The following is a 19,451-nucleotide window of genomic DNA, read 5'->3' as shown; positions in this document are numbered from 1 at the left end:
TAGGACTGGTGTACATAAGCAGCGAATAACAGGTTAGCGGATCCACATGGCACTATTACATTGTGGTCTGTACTAATGCTCAGCATTTGACCACACAAGACCAGCATTACTCACCGACTTTCTGCACACATTTACAGTATGTTAAGTTATCTGTAATGATCTTGCCCAGTTCAGGGAAGTGCCAGCCATACCATTCCCTACAACGCATGATATAGTTATTCAGCTCTTTATCCAGATCATCAAGAAGGGCTGTGGAGGACAAAACAACAGACATGGTTTAAACCCCCCCCAAAAAAAACAGAGTTAAAGGAATATGGCAATTCAAGTCAATAGCTCTGAAGCTGCAAAGGAAATAGAGGCGTTTCACAGCACTTCTCTGATATGAAAAACTGCAATTTTAAGATTGGTCAACATTACTCAACAACTTTTAAATTACTTCAGAATCTTCCAGAAAAAACATATTTTAACCAGTCAAACTGCATGCAAAGAGCTATGCTAAAAGAATATTACTCAGGTTGCACTCAAATGTTTGGAAATGGTGGATTTGAAGCTGGACAGGCACATGCATGATAAAACTCTCCTTCGTGACATGATCTCACACTATTTCCACAGGACTCTTGCCTTATTCAACACAGAAGATGGGTGGTACTCCCTTCAACAAGCCAATAGTCAGTATTTTGTTTTCTTCTCATTCTTTGGTGTTTCCCCATATCTTAGCAGTATTCAATTTAAACCCTGCTCTGAAAAGAGTGTATAATTCTGTCCTTAAATGGCAGAGTGCCACAGTAAAGCTGAGTGCTTCACAAGTAGTGCCTTAATTTTCAAACAAATCTGTGAACTGAGAGCAGACTACTACACATTTTACAGATAGGTAATTTAATTTATGGTCAATTAATTTGAGGTCAAAAACCAAGATCTACCAATTTTGGGATCCAATTTTGAAGGCATCTAGCACCTGATCTTTTTAAGCATATACAGCACTATACAGTATTTTACACAGTTCAAATAAAGCTTTAGTTGCAGTCAAGAGCACACCAGTGTTCTGCCAATGAGAATTTAAGGTCTGGATCCAGAGGACAGAAAATAAGAAATACCTACCCCTGATAGATAAAGAGTTTGGTTAAGGATCTTAACTAGCAACACAAAGCTTAAGCTGGTCGCCGTAAAATCCAGTTTGCTAAGGAAGCATTTAACTGCTTTAACCACAACACCATTTTTTTTTCTGCTTCGTTCACTGCATACCTTCCATCTTCTGCAACCAATGAGACAGTATGGGTTCTCTGGTCTCCTTACTACACAGCTCTAGTTCAAAGCTGGGCATTGTGCATCACAGAACACGTGGATCCCATGGAATGAAACAGTGGTGGCTGTTAAAACTACACTGACAGCTGTAATTCTGGCCTGTCCCAACTCCTTACCGCTTGTTTTTGCAACCTTAATAATGTTGATTCAATGTAATTTTTGTTATGTAATTTACTAGATTTTCAACTAGCACACTGAAAGTACAAGAATGACATCAGGTGACAAATATTGCAACCTGCTGGCCATCCAGTACAAATATCTTAGCCAACTGAAAGAGCAGAGCAACCAAGTTCACATGCTGTCAACAGCAAAGGGAAGTGGGGCACACACTTAACCAGAGTTTCAATTAGACTGTTCCTTTGATGTCAACAAGGTTTTGAAACCTAGGCTCTATTCTATGCTCTAGAGAGGAAAGAGAACTCTAGCGAATCAAGTATTTATTACCTGCAACAGCTCTACCAAGTACATGGAAAATGCATTTTTTCAAAGTCTTAAAACTGGCAACATTTGGGTGGATTTTCTTTGGTATAGCAGAAGTTACCAGTGACATGAAGAATCATCTTCCTGCCAAATTCTGCATGCCAAGTCCAACCCAAAAAGCAGTAAACTACTCAAAAGAAACAAAAAGATTATCAGAACCTTCTCAAGTGAGGGAAGGGAAAAAATCCCCAATATTTTTCATTGGCTTCATCTCAGGGAGGGCCAATGGTTCATCCTAAGTAGTATGTTTGGCAAAATTTTAAGCAACTGAAAACAATCAAGCACATTTAAAGGTGGGGCTGCCATGCCTGCCAAGGTAAGATGTCAGTTTGTGAAAAGGAAGCTGAAATTGTAGGAACAAGGAAAAATTCCCAATAATTACTTCATTTGCCTTTCATCTTCAGATAAATTATACTGCTGGAACCAGGTATTTTTTTCCAAGATTAATTTTATTGGGCCATGTGCACTACACTGTTACACACAAAGCTACTCTGAAAGACATTTTGAAAAGTTTAACTGGTGTCAATGGGCTTGGCACACTTCACCTAGAAAGAGTTCCATTTAAATGTGCAAACGGGAATTCAGAATTATGAACTGCATTCTATTCTTAGCCTGTCCTGCTGCGCTTTGGTTTTATACTTCTGAGAACAAATGATCACCAAGATAATAATTTTTATTACTTTTTAATCACAAGGGCTCGGTGGTGGTAGAGTGATGCTGTAGTTGTGATAATCAAAAGAACTATGCAAGAGTCAAGGATTTTTGTGGAAAGAAACTTTTGAATAGAAGGCAGGTAGGTGACCTAATGCAGAATGTCTTACATTAGAAAGCTTGTCTAATTATCCCAACCATGCAGTTGGTCTAATATCACCCACAAAAATCCTTGCCTATCGCAAGGGCTCATCATGCAAATGACAGGTTTTTTCTATGTAGGCTACAATGCATCTCCCCATTGGTGGTAGCAGCAGCATTGAAAATTTTGCTCCTCCTTTCCTTATCTGGCAACTGTCAGGCAGGCATTCAGGAGGATAGACTAGAAGCACCTCAGGCACCTCAGGTGTAAACTGTAACAATTTAATTGCTTTGAAAAAAAAAAAAAAAAAAGGATACAATTGCCAATAGCTACCCTCTTCCACTACTTGATATATAAATTATACTGGCACCTTGAAGCTCAGAGGAGGACTTGGGCCTCTCTGACGTAAGATACTGTACAACCAGAGATAGATACAAACAGTGGAAGGGTATTACAATGTTCAAGTTGCTATAAAATCAGGGGTGGGAAAAGTTTGGCCTGCAGGCCAGATCTAGCCAGTAGTAGACTCTATTTCCCAGCAGCCCCTGTCCACGTGACTGAGGCAGGCTTCCATGAAGACCCCAGCAGTAACCACTCTGCTATAGTGCAGGGCCTGGGTTTCCATGGAGACCAACCCCAGCAGTGCTGGCAGGCAGCTTTTCGGGGGGGGGGGGGGGGGAGGGCGTGCTGCAGGCAGAAACAGGGTGGGCAGCAGTGGCACCACTGGGAGAGGTGGCTATGGGGAATTTTGGGGTGACTATAGCCCCCCAAACCCTCCCTCCAATGCTGCCCCTGCTGGCAGGGTGCAAAGCTGTTCTGCAGCCGGGCTGGGATCTTGGGACAGTGACAGTGTGGTCCAGAGCTGGGGCAGAGTCATGATCTGCAGCCTGTATGCCCCAGGCAGGGGTGTGCAGGCTGAAGATCACAGCTCTGTCCCAGGTCTGGACTATGCTGTCACTGCTGCAAGATCCCAGTCCAGCCGCAGAGGAGCTCCACACCCTGGCCAGCACTGCTAGGGCCAGTCCCCATGGAAACCCTGGCCCCACACTATCGCAGTGCAGCTGCTGGTGGGGCTTTCATGGAAACTAGCCCCAGCCATGTAAGCAGGGGCTGCTGCGAAATGGAATCCGGCCGCCAGCCAGATTTACCATTTTGCCCACCCCTGCTATAAATGAACAGTAAACTATTTCCAGGCATTTGCTTGGCTTCAATGAACCGTGTTCCAGATTAAATTCAAGTCACAATTTGTGTCCAAGGTCAGCAAGAAAAGATCACAAAAGCTTCAAAAATGTAATTATGAAAGTAAGAGCCAATAAAATACTTAGCTGTCAAGATGCCAGGTTTAAGTCCATAGGGGGGAAAAAAGTTTTTAGCTGTGATGACTGAGTCATGTGAACTGATTTAAAATGGTAACAAACAAGAACTAAAGCAACAGGCTCCCTTCTCCATGTAGTGTCTCTTCAGTTAGCAGATGAGTTATATTCTTATTTACATTACAACAACGTAAAACACTTACTGCATATATTCCACCTAACTCCCAAGGCTACAGCATTTTTTTTTAATTCAACACCAGCATTCCCATGTGTTGTCTCAGTGGTAGTGACGAAAGGCTGAATAACATCATTATTTTCAGTTGAACAAGATTCCATCATTGACAACAGTATGGGTTTTGAAGTGCCAAACAGTTTCATTCAACACTGCTTGACAATGCATACTTGTTTCGTGGATAAAGGACAATGGCTCCCAATACTACTCAACTTGTACCTTTGCAAGCAAAAACTTTAGCTTAGTTGAGGCAAAATGCCCAGGTGTACTATGTTAGTAGAAATTAAGACATTAACATGATATGTAGCTGTCCTCAACAGAATCCTGAAACATTTAAAACCCAAATGTACTCACAGATTGCCTGGACGATCATTGTATCCACTTTGTCTGGACTGAATTTCAACTTGTATCGGGAGAGGCTGAGAACAAAGCAACATTTATTAAATTGCATCCTTTACTGCCCTGGCATTCCATTAAGGAGACCATATATTTTCCACCTGTTTCATTTTGAATGAATGAGTCTAGCTGTAAACTGATTCACACTTGCTTAATTTTATACCTTGGATTGGCCTCTGCTGTGCAATGCAAGAAGCTTGGAGAAGAACTGCTGCTATCTGCTCCCACAACAGCTGCTGCATACACACAACAGCCACTGTGTATGGCAGAACCAAGCCTGCCTGTACTATGCATGACAGTGGCAACAAATTTGTTGGCCATCTGTTCCTGCAAATGTTGTCACAAAAATTAACTGACAGCACTATATCCTATTCTGCAACAGCTTGGCTCTATCCACAAGAAAAGGTCTGCACAGTAGTGAAACTAAAAAAGTATGACTGAGGCATTCCAAGACAAAAATCAACATCTAAACTTGTGAGTTACTCTGTAGAAGCCCTCTCCACCACTAATCATTGTTTTCTCTGTTAAAAATCCAAAATTCTCTGATAACACCCCTGTCTACTTTTCTGTGATTAAAATGAAATGCCACCATATATAGAAATATCAGTAAAACCATTGTGTTCAACTGATACATTCACAATTTTAAAGTGATTTGGAAGTCTACCAGTGCCTCCTCAATCATTACAATACAATAAATTCTAAATACCTATATTTTGGCACTTGATTTTCTATTTTTTAATCATGAAAAAAACAAAGCTCTGCCTCCCCCCCTTCATTCAGCAGGATGCGGGCCTAGCTGTGACTGTCTCCTCCACTGTTTTGTGGTGCTGAGTAGCCCTGGTATACTGTTGCCCCTCAGTCCAGACTCAGAGTCCCCCATCCCCTCCAGCCTAACACGCTGCCCTCAGCGTGGGAGGGTGGAATGGGGTGGGGAAGCTCGAAGCTGCCACTGCCACCAGAAGCTCCTAGCCTGACAGGGTGAGGTGTCCCCTGCCCACACACCAACGGTGCACAACTTTAAATGGACAACTTTAAAGGACCATTAATACATTAAAGGCAGAGTTCTTGCAGAGCTGTAGTTTTGCACAGAGAATTACAGGTGACACAGGGTATCTGCTTCAGTTTAAATTTTGAAATGAAACTAATTACCTCTCTCACTGAACCATGGATTTTCCCTTCTAAAGAAGAAAGCCAACTTTTTTCTCCTCTAAAGGAGAAAACTCATATTTTTCCGCAGGAAATGTGTAATAGGCTGGGCTTTTAGGGTTGGGTCTCAGTACTGGCCGCCTGCTTGTTCAGGGCTAAACCTCTGCCTTGCTCGCCTACCATGCCTTGATGAAAAATAATAGGATTACAGGAGGCTGCCCATTGCTCACCCTTGATGCCAAGGGCCCTGGTACATGCTCCAACCTTCCCTTACACATCCCATGCCTTGCTGATATTGATTTTCACATCCAGTCTTCCCATATTACCAGCGATCACATCCAGTATTTCCCTACTTCACAATTCAGTAATTCTGCCCCTCACTAGGGCCACTCATCTTGACTGCCCTCAACTGGGCCACTTCACTATCGCTCGGCCCCACTCTGGATCTTCTGTCCCTTCCTAGGGCCACACAGCCTCACTCCAGGCCACTTCTGTTGCTCAGCCCCTCTGGGCTGCTTCACTGTCACCCTCCTCACTGAGGCCACTTGGGTTTTGCACCCTGTGAGGATCAGGTGGCTGCCGCCATGCCTGGCCCCACTACTCTGGGCTCAGGTGTACCCCTCTGGGTTTGCCTGGCCCAGGTTTCTTCCCTTGTTGGTAACCCGCCCATAGGCAGGGGCTGAGGTTTTCAGGAGCCCCTCCTTGCCTTTCACCAGGGAGATAACTGGCCTGGCATTTCCTTGGGACTCCCCCACCACAGGGAGTCCCACCAGGCCACCCTTCCCTGGCAGAGTGCAGTTTCAGGTCACGCCCAGGACCAGGAGCCTCCAAACCATCCCCATAACTCCTGCCCTTACCTCCAAGGTCTTCCAGGAGCAGCTCAGACTGATGTTGCCTCCTTGCCTGCTCAGCTCAGACTGCTGCTTCTCTCTCTCTCTCTCTCTGAGGGCCTGGGTTAAAATGGAGGCTGCTCCACCCCCCTCAGCCAAACCCAGGGTCGTGTGCTAGCCTTGATGAAGCTAGCACCCACCTGCCAGCTGCTCCACTGCCAAGTACAAACCTTCAAGTGTCAGGCACTGCAGGTGCCCTGCCACAAAATGGAAAACCCAGATCTCTGCTCATCACATATTTGGGTTATGTGGAAAAAAATCAACTAAAGCAGATAGATACTAGGTCTGTTCGAGCCGGCAGCAATCCGATCTGGAGCTCTGGACCGGGTTTCCGCCTCCATCTGGCTGAACTTTCGGAGCCACGTCGGAAATCCGGCCATAGGGTATAATGGGGGAATCAATGAAATATCTAGAACTTTGTTGTTTTTGTCCGATTTGAATGAAACTTGCAGGGATGGTAGCCTCTGCTGAGAGCACGAAGCCTGCCAAATTTCAAGAAGATCAGTGCAGGGGTTTGGGGGGAACTGTACCCCAAATTCTTGAAAGCCAAACTCATGTCACGGCTGTGTGTTACACCACAGGGGTGTCAAAGCTGCAGGGCTGGTAGCTCTTACTGAGGCCACAAAGCCTGCCACGTTTCAAGGAGATCTGTGCAGGGGTTTGTGGGGAACTGCATCTCAAACTGCAGACAAGCAAAACTCGTGCCATGGGTGACCCTGTGTGTGTTAAGGTGTAGCGGGGTGACAGCTGCGGGGGTGGTGGCCCTGCTGTGACACCTGCCAGCTGTGGAGATCGGTGCAGGGGGGGTTCTGGGGCCCTGCACCCCTAGCTGCTGACAGGCAAAACATGTGCCAAGATTGTGTCCATCTTGGGGCAGCTGATTGTCTGTACTGATTCTTTCCTCTCCTTAGCCTGGTTTTGTAGGTGCTATTTGATGCTTGTTAAGTCATTATGTAGTAGCTAGGTCCTGTGTACTGAGCTGGTCCCCAAGTGAATCATGATTGATTGACTGGTAACTGGTAACACAGCAGCTTAGCAGCCAGGACTGCAGCAATGTCTCCCCTCCCCACCCCAAGACACAGTCAGTCCCACAAGCACCCATGGCACCAGTTTTGCTTGTCTGCAGTTTGAGGGGCAGTTCCTCCCAAACCCCTGCACTGATCTTGAAACTTGGCAGGCTTTGTGGTCTCAGCATAGGCTACCACCCCTGCAGTTTTCACCCCACTATGTTGTAACGTCTAGACGTGACAAGAGTTTTGTTTTCAAGAATTTGGGGTGCTGTTCCCCCCCCAAACCCCTGTACCAATCTTCTTGAAACTTGGCAGGATTTATCCTCTCTGCAGAGTCTACCACCCCTGAAACTTTTATCCAAATCGGACAAAAAAACAACGAAGTTATAGGTATTTTATTGTTTCCCCATTATACCCTATGGCCAGATCTCAGAGGTTGCTCCAAGGCGGCTCCAAACCACTTTGGGAAGCCTAATGAGGCCAGCGCTTTGACCCCGATGTGCTGCTTCAGATCCCGAAGCATCGGAAGCTTCTCCACATCCGAAGCCTCACACAGCCCTAATAGATAACCTGTGCCACCTGTAATTCTCTGTGTAAAACTACACAGCTCTGCAAGAACTCTACAGAAAATCATACAAATTAAAAGAAGATATTTTGGGTTAAGCCTAAACAAATATGTATGGGCCATGTATACACCCATGGGCAATAATCACCATTAATGGCACAAGCACTTGCTTCCAGAGCATAACCCTATATATCAATGGGCTTATATTTAGGATCAAATCCCATGCTCATCCCATACCCAAGATTCACTAATATCTAAGGAAGCTTTGGGTACACAAAGACGTAGAAGTGGGGCAAAGATAGTGGAAGGAAGCAAAAATTGCCGCCACTGGCAACTCACCTGTGTGCCAATCCTAGGCACATTGCTGCCATTTCCCGTGAAGGAAGGCCTGTGATAAGCCCCTCAATTTGTGAACGTATGCCCCTCATCAACTCTGTAACCATTGGACTATGGATACAACTTAAGTTCAGTTTGTCCTAAAGAATGAAGGATAGGAATTAACCAAATGAAATCCTGTTAAAAGATTTTCCCTTTGGAGCAACATTAGATTCTTACAGTTGTTCCCCTACTGGAGTACACTGGTTACCCAACTACACAACAATTTCTCTGACATCAGAGACAGCAAATAAACAACAAATATCAACATTCCCAGCCCTGTATGTGCCAATGCCTCAGTAGTTACCAAATTTTCTGGACAAGTGGTGGCCCCTTAAATTACCTGGGAATCATCATGCGCCCTTCTCAAACTTCACTGAAAACACTAGAAAGGGAAGCAGGACCCAGTGCAATCACAGACTAATTACCATGGCCTTGGAGACCATCAGCAGTTGTGGAGCAGTTTAGAAATACTTTCCCTTCCTCACCTCAAGATCAGATTCCAGGAACAAGATCTATGACCAAGGTCTTAGGTATTCTGCAGATACCCAGAATACTGTAGCCGATTAGAAATTTTCTGGCAAGTTATAAAAGAAATCAAAGGGATTTAATTTTTAATGGATTATGAACACATTATTTCAGTATTCCTTGTGTCACTTGATTCACTGCCTACAATTCATGATAATTTTCGGTTTCTACAGATTTTTGTTTTGACAATTTGTGGAACCGTTGCAAACCAGAATAGATCAGATAGCAAGCACAAGGCTTGGGCATCAGGGTTTGCTGCTCAGTAAGGCACAAGACAGTCTGAGGATCCAACACCAAGAATTTTAGAACCAGGAAACCAGTGCATCTCCCTTTACTTCTTCCATTTTGTGGGCAAGGATTGGAGAACATATGATATATTTAGCAGTTAGGTAAGGAGGTGAACTCCCAGTAGACCTTGCCATAGCTAATCAACAATGAACAGTGTAAATATCCAGGCTAATGTTCTTAAAGGATAAACAGAAAAATAGTTCATATTGACATTTGCTAGATTAATGAGTTGAAACCATAATACAATGGCAAGTTCACTCACATCAATCCATTTCCAGGCTATTCATTCACACACAAGAAAACAATGTCTTATCCGTCTAAATTCAGTTCACACATGGAAGTTTCTCTCTCCAAACAGGCTGGAATTTTCTTTACACCAAAACCTAGCATCTGTAGCACATTACATGGCTACATTATTGCCAAACACAAGGGTCCTGTTCATAAGATCTCAGTAGCACAAAAAAGGAATATTACAGTAAAGCCAATTTTCACCTTTATGACACCTCCAAGTTTGGCATCTGCTATAGCCAGTTGCTCATGGGCATCTTTTGCTACTATCTTCTTCAGAATTTTCTTCAAGTTCTTGCTGAGTTTGCCTTCTACCAGAGCTGTGGATGCTGTAGAAGGGGAAAAACGTACAAAGATGCAACAACAACAGCTTTCTAAAATCTGCTAAGAATAAGTAATGAAAAAAAAAATTTCAGATACAGCTTGACACATTCCCATTCACCCTATTGCAAAACACAACAATCAAAATCTCAGCTGTAATGATTTTTGCCCTGTGGTGGCTTAAATGGAACAAAGAAAAATAAAGTAAGATGCTTGCATGGCTGTACTTTAATTCAAGAATAGTTCTCCCCCACATCCTTAAACTATCTATATAAAAAATCATGCTTACATTCCAATTCTGCCAAAAGTTTGTTAAAGGGATTCTACAAACACTTCCAATATACTTTAGCTAGATCACGAATATTCAACGAAACCAGTCTGGGGTATCAGCAAGTAATTTAATTGCCCAAATCCTTTCCTGCTCTTTAAAGTCATGGTCATAAACTCCCATTACATAAGATCTCAGTTAAAATTTTTGCTGCTTAATGTTGCATCCTCCATGAGAGTTTACTGAAGCGTGAAGTTTAATTGTGGTAGAGCAGAAAACAATCAGATATAGACCTTGTTAATGTATGTTGTGTTGATTTGAAAATGAAAGGCTTTTTTAAAACTCTACAAATATTAATAGAACTGTAAAAGCTTGATAATCCCACACTATATACTTTAAGAAGGCACTTACACAACTCCCTTGACAGGTGAGCTCCATGCTCCAGTGAAGTTCTTTGGTTGATGTGACACCCCCAACATAACTCATAGAAAAGTTAATGATCTGTGATTTCAAAAAACCTTAAAGGAACAGAATAAAATCGAACTGCTTTGATCAATGTCCCGCTGACCAGTGCTATTTGGGATACTGGCAGTGCAGCTTTTATGCTGACCAGCAATTCTTAATGCACTTAATAATATTTAAGCAGTGCTTAACTGCATATATAATATACCTAAAAAGCAGTTTACAAACTGAATGCTAACAATATTTCTGTGAGATAGATAAAACAAGTATCCTTTATTTCACAAAAGTAAAAAAACTGGAAAAGAGGAAGTGGATAAATTATGCAAGTCAGTCTGTAGCAGACTAAATGATCGGAACCCTAGGACTGCTGGTACCATTCTGGATTAGGTACATCCAACTTACCCCGTCCAAACCTTTGGGGGCTGGATCCAGATGCAATGGCGATTGTGGAGGTTAATGCAGCTATCATTCAACACCCTCCTCAGGTCCCCACCCCGCAGCATAGCCTCCCGACTGGCTTCTATACCCTGCCCCAAATTCCAGACCTCTCTGAGCTCCATGCATAGCAAATTCAACACCTCTGCTCTAGATAGTCTGCAGAAGGATACGCAGGAAAAAAAGAGCAACTTGAGCTTCTTATTTCCTTGCATCCCAAGTGTAAAGGCTTTTTAATATACTTCCCTTGGTTTATTTTTTTAAACTTATCCCAACTACTCCAGGGCAGTGAGGACTCACTGCCAGATATGCCATTTAATCACCAAAACATTTATCAACTGAATTTACATAGCACCACATACTATTCAAACAAAAGTCAGGCCACAACTAAATGATCGTTTAGCCTGTGTTCTTTCAGGACTTGATTATGCAGTGTCTGTAATATAAAATTCCCCAATTACTAAGAAACAACGAAGTGCCAGAATTTGCGCGTGGCTACAAATAATTTCAGAATGCAACTACCTGAAGAGAATTAAGCATTTTATACACTAGCCTAACCTGTACAAAATGTACTCCCCTAACACAATGACATAGCAGTCCTATTATATTTAGGACAGTATTTATCTGTTGTCTCAGTGGTAGTGACGAAATGTTGAACCAAATCATTTAGAATCAGTTGCAACAATAATGCATCATTAACAACAGAGTATAGAAGAACACACAGAACATAGTTATCCAAATGTTCTTTCATTGATTGTCTGTGTGCTGCCTGGGCAATTGACACTGGAGCAAAAACTAGACTTCAGTATTGTTTATCTAGCTCCCAGAGGCTTGAGATTGGCCTCATAAAACACAAAAAGAAGAAACAGACTATTTTCTAAAGAGTTGCAACTTAAAATTAAACCTAGACAACATAAGGGGATAAGAGGAAGAATACCTAATGGGCATTTATTTAAAAAGAACCCACTGAAAAGATCACAGTCAATTCTCTTATCTGTACTTACCAGCAAGTGCTTCTGTTGTATCCTGAAACTTTTCAAAATGTTTCAGCTTCACTCTAGATCAAAAAAAAAAGTTATTTTAATATTATAGTTGACAGACTAATCTCTATTTAAACAAGCTGCATCATCTTTCCTATCCTATGCATCATAAAAGAAATGGATGAGGTATCAACTTCCCTGATTCCCATCAAATATGTGGGATCCTACCTCCTTCTAAAAGCACAGGAGGTAGAAGTCTGAGTTTTGCCATCTCCCAACCACCAATTAAGGTGGAAGGGGTGCTCAGTCTTGACCTTCCTGATCAAGCTTCAGACTTGTATGTTTTCATCACCCAGGTCTCTCCAAACAACGTCCTCAGATCTCCAAATAAGAGACCTGCGATCAAACATTTTTATTGGAAAATCACAAGGAAGCAGGGGGGAGGGAAGGGGGGGGGGAGAAAAACTTGAAGCTGTGCTTTCTATTTGATAGTTCACAATGAAAGACAGGCATCAACGATTTAATTGCAACACTGGTCCTTTGATTAACTTGCACCCTCATTGTTGACTGACAAGTGACATTTCCTATCTCCCTAACTTTTAAACCGAATACTCTGCCTCTAGAGCAATTTAAGTATCAGGTAGCAAAGACACAATGTAAATTCTGACTGGGTTTATTTTCACCAAAAGATTTTAAGCATGAACTACATTTTCACACACAGATGTCCCAACTCTTCCCAGCAAAATAGATGTTTGAATGTATTTTCAAACTTATAGCTCAAAACTGGGGACACACTTTGAGTTCATGTATAGAAAAGATTTCCTATCTTCTCATCCATTTACTCAACCCAGGCAACATATGAACAACAGTTCTTAGCTAAATTACCTCGTTAACTCCCCAGATTCAACCTCCTCTCCCTGCTCCTATAATCATCTTCCTCTTCAGTATCTAGAGAATTGCAGTTAAGAAGCCATCTCGACCCAGAACAATTTTATCAGGGCTCTAAGCCAGTTGTGATTAAACAGTTCTTTCTGAGACAGATATCCACAACAGAAGCAAGGTCATACCCTCTAGAGTTACACTTGCATCAGCTCAAGGATTACGCTAATGCTCTCTCAGGAACATAAAAAAGACTGAAATCCTTAGTGGATCAGACCTAAGGGCCATCTAAGGCAGCAAGGGATGTGGTGATAGCTCAGTGGATAAAACTGCTTTCTGACTTCAGAGGATCTCCTAGCTGGAAATATAGCAGATCTGATTAACGAATGGGCACCTGGAGACCTGGTCGGTCTGTTCAGGGCTAAAAACCCCAGAAGACCCAGCACCTGCTCTGTTAAATTGATATTCACTATTGGTATCAGCAATGACACTTTGGGAAGCTTCCAGTTCACTGCAAGTGTGATAGGATCTAAAACCAAACAACTAAAGTAAATTTCTTGAGAAGCAGAAACCTGGCTTTTTGGTCAGCTCCAACTATAATGTTGGATATTGTTATCTGTATAAATATCTGCTCCCTTTTGGAACACTCTTAAGTCCTAGGCCTCAGCTCCTCCAAGTGGCAGCAAGTTCCACAGTTTATTACATGTTGTTGGGAAAAGTATTTCTTTTTATGGGTTTTGAATTTTTGCACTTATTTTCTCATACACCCACATGGTCTTGTTTCAGATCATTTCTTTCACACTGAAGAACCTCAAACAATACTGGAGAATATAATAAGATCTGCCCCACAAATCTCAGATGTACAGACTTGCTTTTCCAAAGCCAGGATGCTACTGCCTCATGGAAGTGCTTACATTTTGTTTGCTTTTTCAGGAGTTTCAAATTCTTTCCATAAGCTGTCAACTTCTTGGAGCTTCTTCTCATCCAGGACCTGCAAATAAAACAATTCTATTATTAAACTGATTTTTTTTTCAGACTTTGGGATCAGCATTCATTATAGAAGCCCTTTTCCTGTGCCTAAAAGCTATCATTAATGGAGTAAATAATAATTTTCATTGCTGATAAAGGCTGGGCCTCCTCTCAACTAGAATGTTAAAGCAATTTGATTTTCTTAAAAAAACCCCCAAAAAACTATACTCAGTTCAGTCTCTTTTTGGCAAAGCCTTCTACCCAATGTCCTGGAAACAAACTGTCTACAGATTCATGAATACTGGAACTCAAAACAAGTTGTCTTCATAACAAGAGAGGCCATTTTTAATAACACATCTTCCTCTTAACAGCATAATATAGATGTTAACACAACACCCAATCTGATTTCTGAAAGCACTTGATTTAGGTAACCAATACCTCAGTTTAGTTTTTGTACAAAAAAGAATTCCTCTGCCCTTTTACTACAAGAAAACTTTATTAAATATCTGTAAGCTCGCTTAATTTGTAGCATGCTGTCAATTCCTATACCACCACTATGGATCACAGCACTGTTTATTTTTTCAAAAATTATCAAAATACAACTCCTTAACATACTGTTTAAAACCTCTTGAGGTTTGTCCCCACAACTAAAATACAGAATAACTACAACTGTCAACTACAACTTGATTAATCAAGTCTACTGAAGCATGTTAATTTGCACGCTCCAGCAGTCTTGCCGTCACATGTATTCAGTGCCCCCGTGCTTCAAAGTGTCCACTCCTCCCACCCTGAGCATGTGTAAAGATGCCCAGAGTCTGTGATCTTTCTTACAGACATACAAAGAGGTAGCAATAACACAATGACAACCTAAAAAAGGAAGCAGCAGCCACCAGGAGAAAATTCAATAAAATCCAAATTAGAGGCAACTCAGAGATTAGTTGGAGAAGCTTTGTAGAGCTACAGTTGTGATGCAGGGTGAACTGGATACTTCTCTACCTGACCCCTGTGAGATCCCATAGGAAAGCAATAAATAACCCTGAGCCCAGCCTCACTTCACAGCTGCACTCTCTGGAGTGACTCATTGGATACCAGGGGTTTTCTTGCCACAGGTGGTGTCAGCAGTCAGGTGGAAAATGAATGTGATCTGTTGATTTAATGGAAGCTAAGTAAAAGTACAAGGGTAGGTGGCATCATGTGTATAAGTCACCAATCCTATATTGCCTTACTTTCAGAAGTTTCAGTTTTGCCAAACTCTTGAGATATCACAAGGGACCATACTTCTGCATTAACAGTTGTTTTAGTAACTATTTTTTCTAGATTTATTTTTAATGATATATATTTATTATAGAAACTGTCATTTATTGAGATGTAACTATCACACAGGTTTGTAGTTGAGGCACTAACACAACTAGGTAAAGGATACTCCGCAGTTCAAGTCCTCCTGACTATCCTAATGCTTTGCTCTGACAATGTGGGTGGGCCTTGTAGTCATGCACTGGGATGCTTGAACTGTGCCACTAACTAACAGAGCCAAGAAGAGAAACTGTTTTGTCATATTAAAAAAAATTTGACCAGTTCCACTAGGCCATACTTCTCAAGCCACAAAAGTCTTCAACTTTTTGCTCGCAGTTCTTTGTAGAACAGGTTAGCATTTTTTTAACTACATTAATTGCACTGTGTAAAGAACATGAATAAGATCATGCATTAGGGCTCCTCTGTTATAACTCTGTCCAACAACCCTGTAGGGCAGCGTTTCTCAACCTGTGGGTTGCAACCCAGAAACGGGTCACAAGAATATATGAAAGGGTTGCAAATAAACCTTAAAAATGGAATCTCCTTTAAAGGAGAAAAATGTGGGAAACCATGGTTTTTTCCCCCTTGCAGGCTGGCGCACTCACCCACCTCCTGCCTCATACATGGGGGTGGGGGGCTGGGGCCAGGAGGCAGAGAGCAGCTGGTTGGGCTTAAGGGGCACTGGCAGGGCCAGGGGGCTGTTTTCTACTTATTTACTGGCTTAGGATTGGCCACTGATGTTTACAAAGGAGTCTTAGTACAAAAAAGGTTGAGAACCCCTGCTCTAGGGTGTGCTATTCCACCCCCCTCCCCCCAGCTCTTAAACAGGAATACTTGTACTGCAGTTCACATGAGAGCATATATGCTGCTGTGGCTCCTTGGCTAATACTGACAGCTTGCATGGCTCCTGAATCATGAGTTCTTGAGTGTTATAAAATGGTAGTTACACTTGCTTTAAGCAGAAGATTGACATGCTTTATTTTCTCTGCTTGTGCACACTCTGCCCCATCCCCCCTGCAGCAATTTCTTTTGACAGGTCAGCCTCCTCCCCTTTCCATCTATATTAAACCACTAGAAAGAAAAAATCTGGCGCCCTCTGCTGCCTCCTACAGATATCAAAGACAACATCTTACCGGAAGGGCACACATACATACACTTCCTTGGTTGCACAGCTCAAGCATAAAACCAAGCCTTGAATCTCCACCAGGCCCCTTAAGATGAACTCTACCTCTGATCCCAGTTTCAAAAAGCCTTTTCACTCTCTCCAGACAATTCACCCCACTATAAGCCAGCATGACACAAACCATATAACTGTACTCTCTCGCAAACAGAAATTTATATCTGAGCTAAGATGCCATGGATACTGGCACTCATGAGGGAGGATGGAGTAGGGGTGGAAAGAGAGGCCAGATCTTAAGCAGCAGGCTTGCAACAATTTGTAGAACTCAACTCTTTGCTGAAAACAGTCAAATATGTCATAGCAGGTGCTATGAACTGGCTAGGCTAAGTGTTGAATAATCAAGACTCCCAAGGTCCCAATCAGAGCCGTTATCCAGTTTCCTAGGTGTGTGCACCCCCCCCCATAACAACAGAACAACACACAAAACCCCCTAACCACAAATGTCAACTTGAAAAAAGTGTGCTTTTTCTAGGGGTGCACCAATAGAGATTTTTGGGCTGATACTGATAGCCAATATTTAAATAGGCATATCCGCGGATACTGATACAATTTCTGATACAGCTGCCTCCAGCTGGTCAGTCCAGTGTGGTGGAAGAGGGGGAGGGAAAGGGAGGGGTGTGTGTGGGGGGGCATAGATCAATGGCCCCCATGGTGAGGGAGGGGGCAGGGGCTGCCCAGGCAAGGCAGGGGCACACCAGAGCTGCAGCTCTTTTGGGGGGAAAGGGGGGGGTGGAAAACAACATGCAGCTCCTGCTTTTGCTTGCACCCTGGGAGGGTGTGGCATGGGCCCCCCAGATCCACGCAGGGGCTCTTCTTGGTGGGGGCTGGACTCTGAGTGGGCACCGACAGTGCTGGGAGGATGCTTCATCTATTCCAAATTTTGCTGCCGCTCTGCTCCCAGTGCCACTGCCACCAGCCATAGCCCCGGCTCTTCCCTGCACGTGGGTGGAGGTGAGATGTTGGGGCAGGGCTGTGCCAGTTAGCTGGCAAAATTTGGGGTGGATGCAGTATCCTGCCAGTGCTGCCAGCACCTGCTCCAAGCCCAGCCCCCACTGAAAAGAGCCCTGCACAAACCCAGCTGCCCCAATCGGGAGGGGTGGGGGGGAAGGAGGACATGGCCAGGACGGGGACAGACATGCCCCTCCCCCACAGCCCTCCCAGGGTGCAAGCAGCAGTGGGAGCTGCCTCCCCCTGACAAGCTGTGGCTCTGGTCCCACCCCTCTCCCTCACCACAGGGTAGGGGTGGTGGTGGTGGTGGTGTTGATCTGCCCCTCCTGTCCTTCCCCTCCCTTCCCCCTCTCCTTCCACCACACTGGACTTCCCAGCTGGAGGCAGCTCTCCACGCTGAGGGCTCTACTCCTCTCTACTCCTCGCTGCCTGAGTGCTGTTCTGCGGCTGCGAGCAGCACGGGCATTTATCAGCCAAGTTATTGGCCCCATCAGGCCAATATCCAATAAAGTACCGATCCAATATCAGACTGATGTATCGGTGCACCTCTAGTTTTTTCGTCTGAGAACACTTCATCTTATTCAAATGGCCTACAGTTTGGATCAGCATGGGCATATATCTACACTACCTCTGTGACAAACCTGGGAGTCCTGCTAAAGAGGATTACCTATCCACTTGCTCTCACTCGCCATGCACCAAAGACCAGAAATTATGCCAAGCCTAGCTGTGTTAACAGAGCCCGGAGAATAAGCCCAGAGCTGCTTTCAGGTTCTGTCTTGGAGGAGCTTCTTGGTTTATGCTCATGCAAAGGCAGAGCAGAGCTGCACCTTGTAGATTAGTTAAACCAGAGATGCATAAGCTTTTTTAAACAAAGGATTTCCTTCATCAGATGATATGAACAGACTGCAAAAAGCAGAGCTTCTAAATAGAAAGCAGTGATTCGAATAAAACAGATACAAAAGAGAGGAAAATGGAGAGGGCACTGCTGTAAAAAAAAAAGTCACAGAATAGAGAATAACACAAAGCAGTTAACTCATTACAGGACATGGGGTTATAAATGCTAATCCAGGTAATGGGACAACAGTCCCTATTTATGCTACCCAATCTCTGGGCACTGGTGCTTTCTGAGCAGGTTGGAGTGGGAAGGATTTGATGGACAAAAAAAAGAAGGTGGTTGAAGAAAAATTTAGTTTTCTTCCTCTTTTGAGGAAGAAAAGAAAAAAAACCTGTTCTTTAAACAGAAATAAGTTTCTCATTTCAACTTTAGCAGGAAGCCAGCTCTGCTCTGAAGGGGTGAAGGCAGTTACCAAATTCCACATGAGATTAGCTCAGGAAGACCCTAACGCAGGTCTGAACCCCTGCCCAGGATCACAACACAAAAAAAGATCCAGCCACCCAGGAACCTTGGTTATCCACTTAGGAGCAATGGTCTCCCATCTTCACTGACCCTTCTCCAAAGGACATCATTTGTCTCGTCATCTCCTCAACCTGTTTTCGCTTTTTGACTTTTTGTAGCTGTCAGGAATATCGGACAGCCTTGCAGGCTCCCATGAGGTATGGGTTAGGGCCCACTGCTTATACACCGAGATACAGATGAGGCCACATGCCAAATAAAATAGAAAAGGGAAATATAATCTTTTCCTTGAGTGTAACAGCAGACTTTGTCACCACTACCCCAGTTTTTGTGTACCATTTTAACAGGCACAGATACTTCTCCCAAGCCAAAAGCCTTTTATAGATCATTCATATTCAATCTGCTCTAAAAGTCAACATGCCTTGTAAACTTGTGTTTTGATACCACGCGTGCCTTACACTTATTTAAAGACAACAGGTGCAAAATATCCCTCCAGCCTTTTTAAGTGCCAGAGGCTTGCTACACCCAGGCTAAGAACATTGCAGAAACATACACTGCACGGACTTGGGGGAGCCTGCAACCAAGAGAAAGAGAGGGAGAGGAAACAGGGGGAGGACAATGAACCGCACTGGTTTTGTAAGTACTGCGGGTCGGGGTGGCGGCCCGCGGGCCCGGCGGAGGAGGGAGCGGCTGCGTGGAGCGGCGCTGCCCCGCGCGGGACCCCACGGGCTGCGAGCGCGCCGGGGGGTGGGGGCA

The 19,451-nt window shown here is 43.6% G+C and overlaps 1 protein-coding gene and 2 non-coding genes across 3 annotated transcripts in view; all 3 read right to left on the bottom strand.

The window, feature by feature from the left end:
- Window positions 1–19,451, bottom strand: part of NOP58 (NOP58 ribonucleoprotein) — a 43,904-nt gene that overhangs the window by 24,054 nt on the left and 399 nt on the right. Inside the window, exons 2-7 of the mRNA XM_006273500.4 lie at window positions 13,866–13,942; window positions 12,097–12,149; window positions 9,811–9,935; window positions 8,467–8,603; window positions 4,475–4,539; window positions 115–249 (exon numbers count right to left, since the gene is read on the bottom strand). Of these exons, the coding sequence (XP_006273562.1) occupies window positions 115–249; window positions 4,475–4,539; window positions 8,467–8,603; window positions 9,811–9,935; window positions 12,097–12,149; window positions 13,866–13,942 (592 nt within the window). The remainder of the gene's footprint in view (window positions 1–114; window positions 250–4,474; window positions 4,540–8,466; window positions 8,604–9,810; window positions 9,936–12,096; window positions 12,150–13,865; window positions 13,943–19,451) is intronic.
- LOC132250447 (small nucleolar RNA SNORD70) lies at window positions 4,155–4,240 on the bottom strand. Its single transcript, XR_009462187.1, has one exon. It is a non-coding gene; the product is annotated as a small nucleolar RNA SNORD70 (small nucleolar RNA).
- On the bottom strand, window positions 11,713–11,801 carry LOC132250446 (small nucleolar RNA SNORD70). The gene has a single exon (XR_009462186.1). It is a non-coding gene; the product is annotated as a small nucleolar RNA SNORD70 (small nucleolar RNA).

This window comes from Alligator mississippiensis, chromosome 4 (assembly GCF_030867095.1).
Source record: "Alligator mississippiensis isolate rAllMis1 chromosome 4, rAllMis1, whole genome shotgun sequence".
NCBI classification, from domain to species: domain Eukaryota; kingdom Metazoa; phylum Chordata; order Crocodylia; family Alligatoridae; genus Alligator; species Alligator mississippiensis.
Note: the sequence above shows the minus strand (reverse complement) of the source record. Positions and strands in the feature narration are given on the sequence as shown.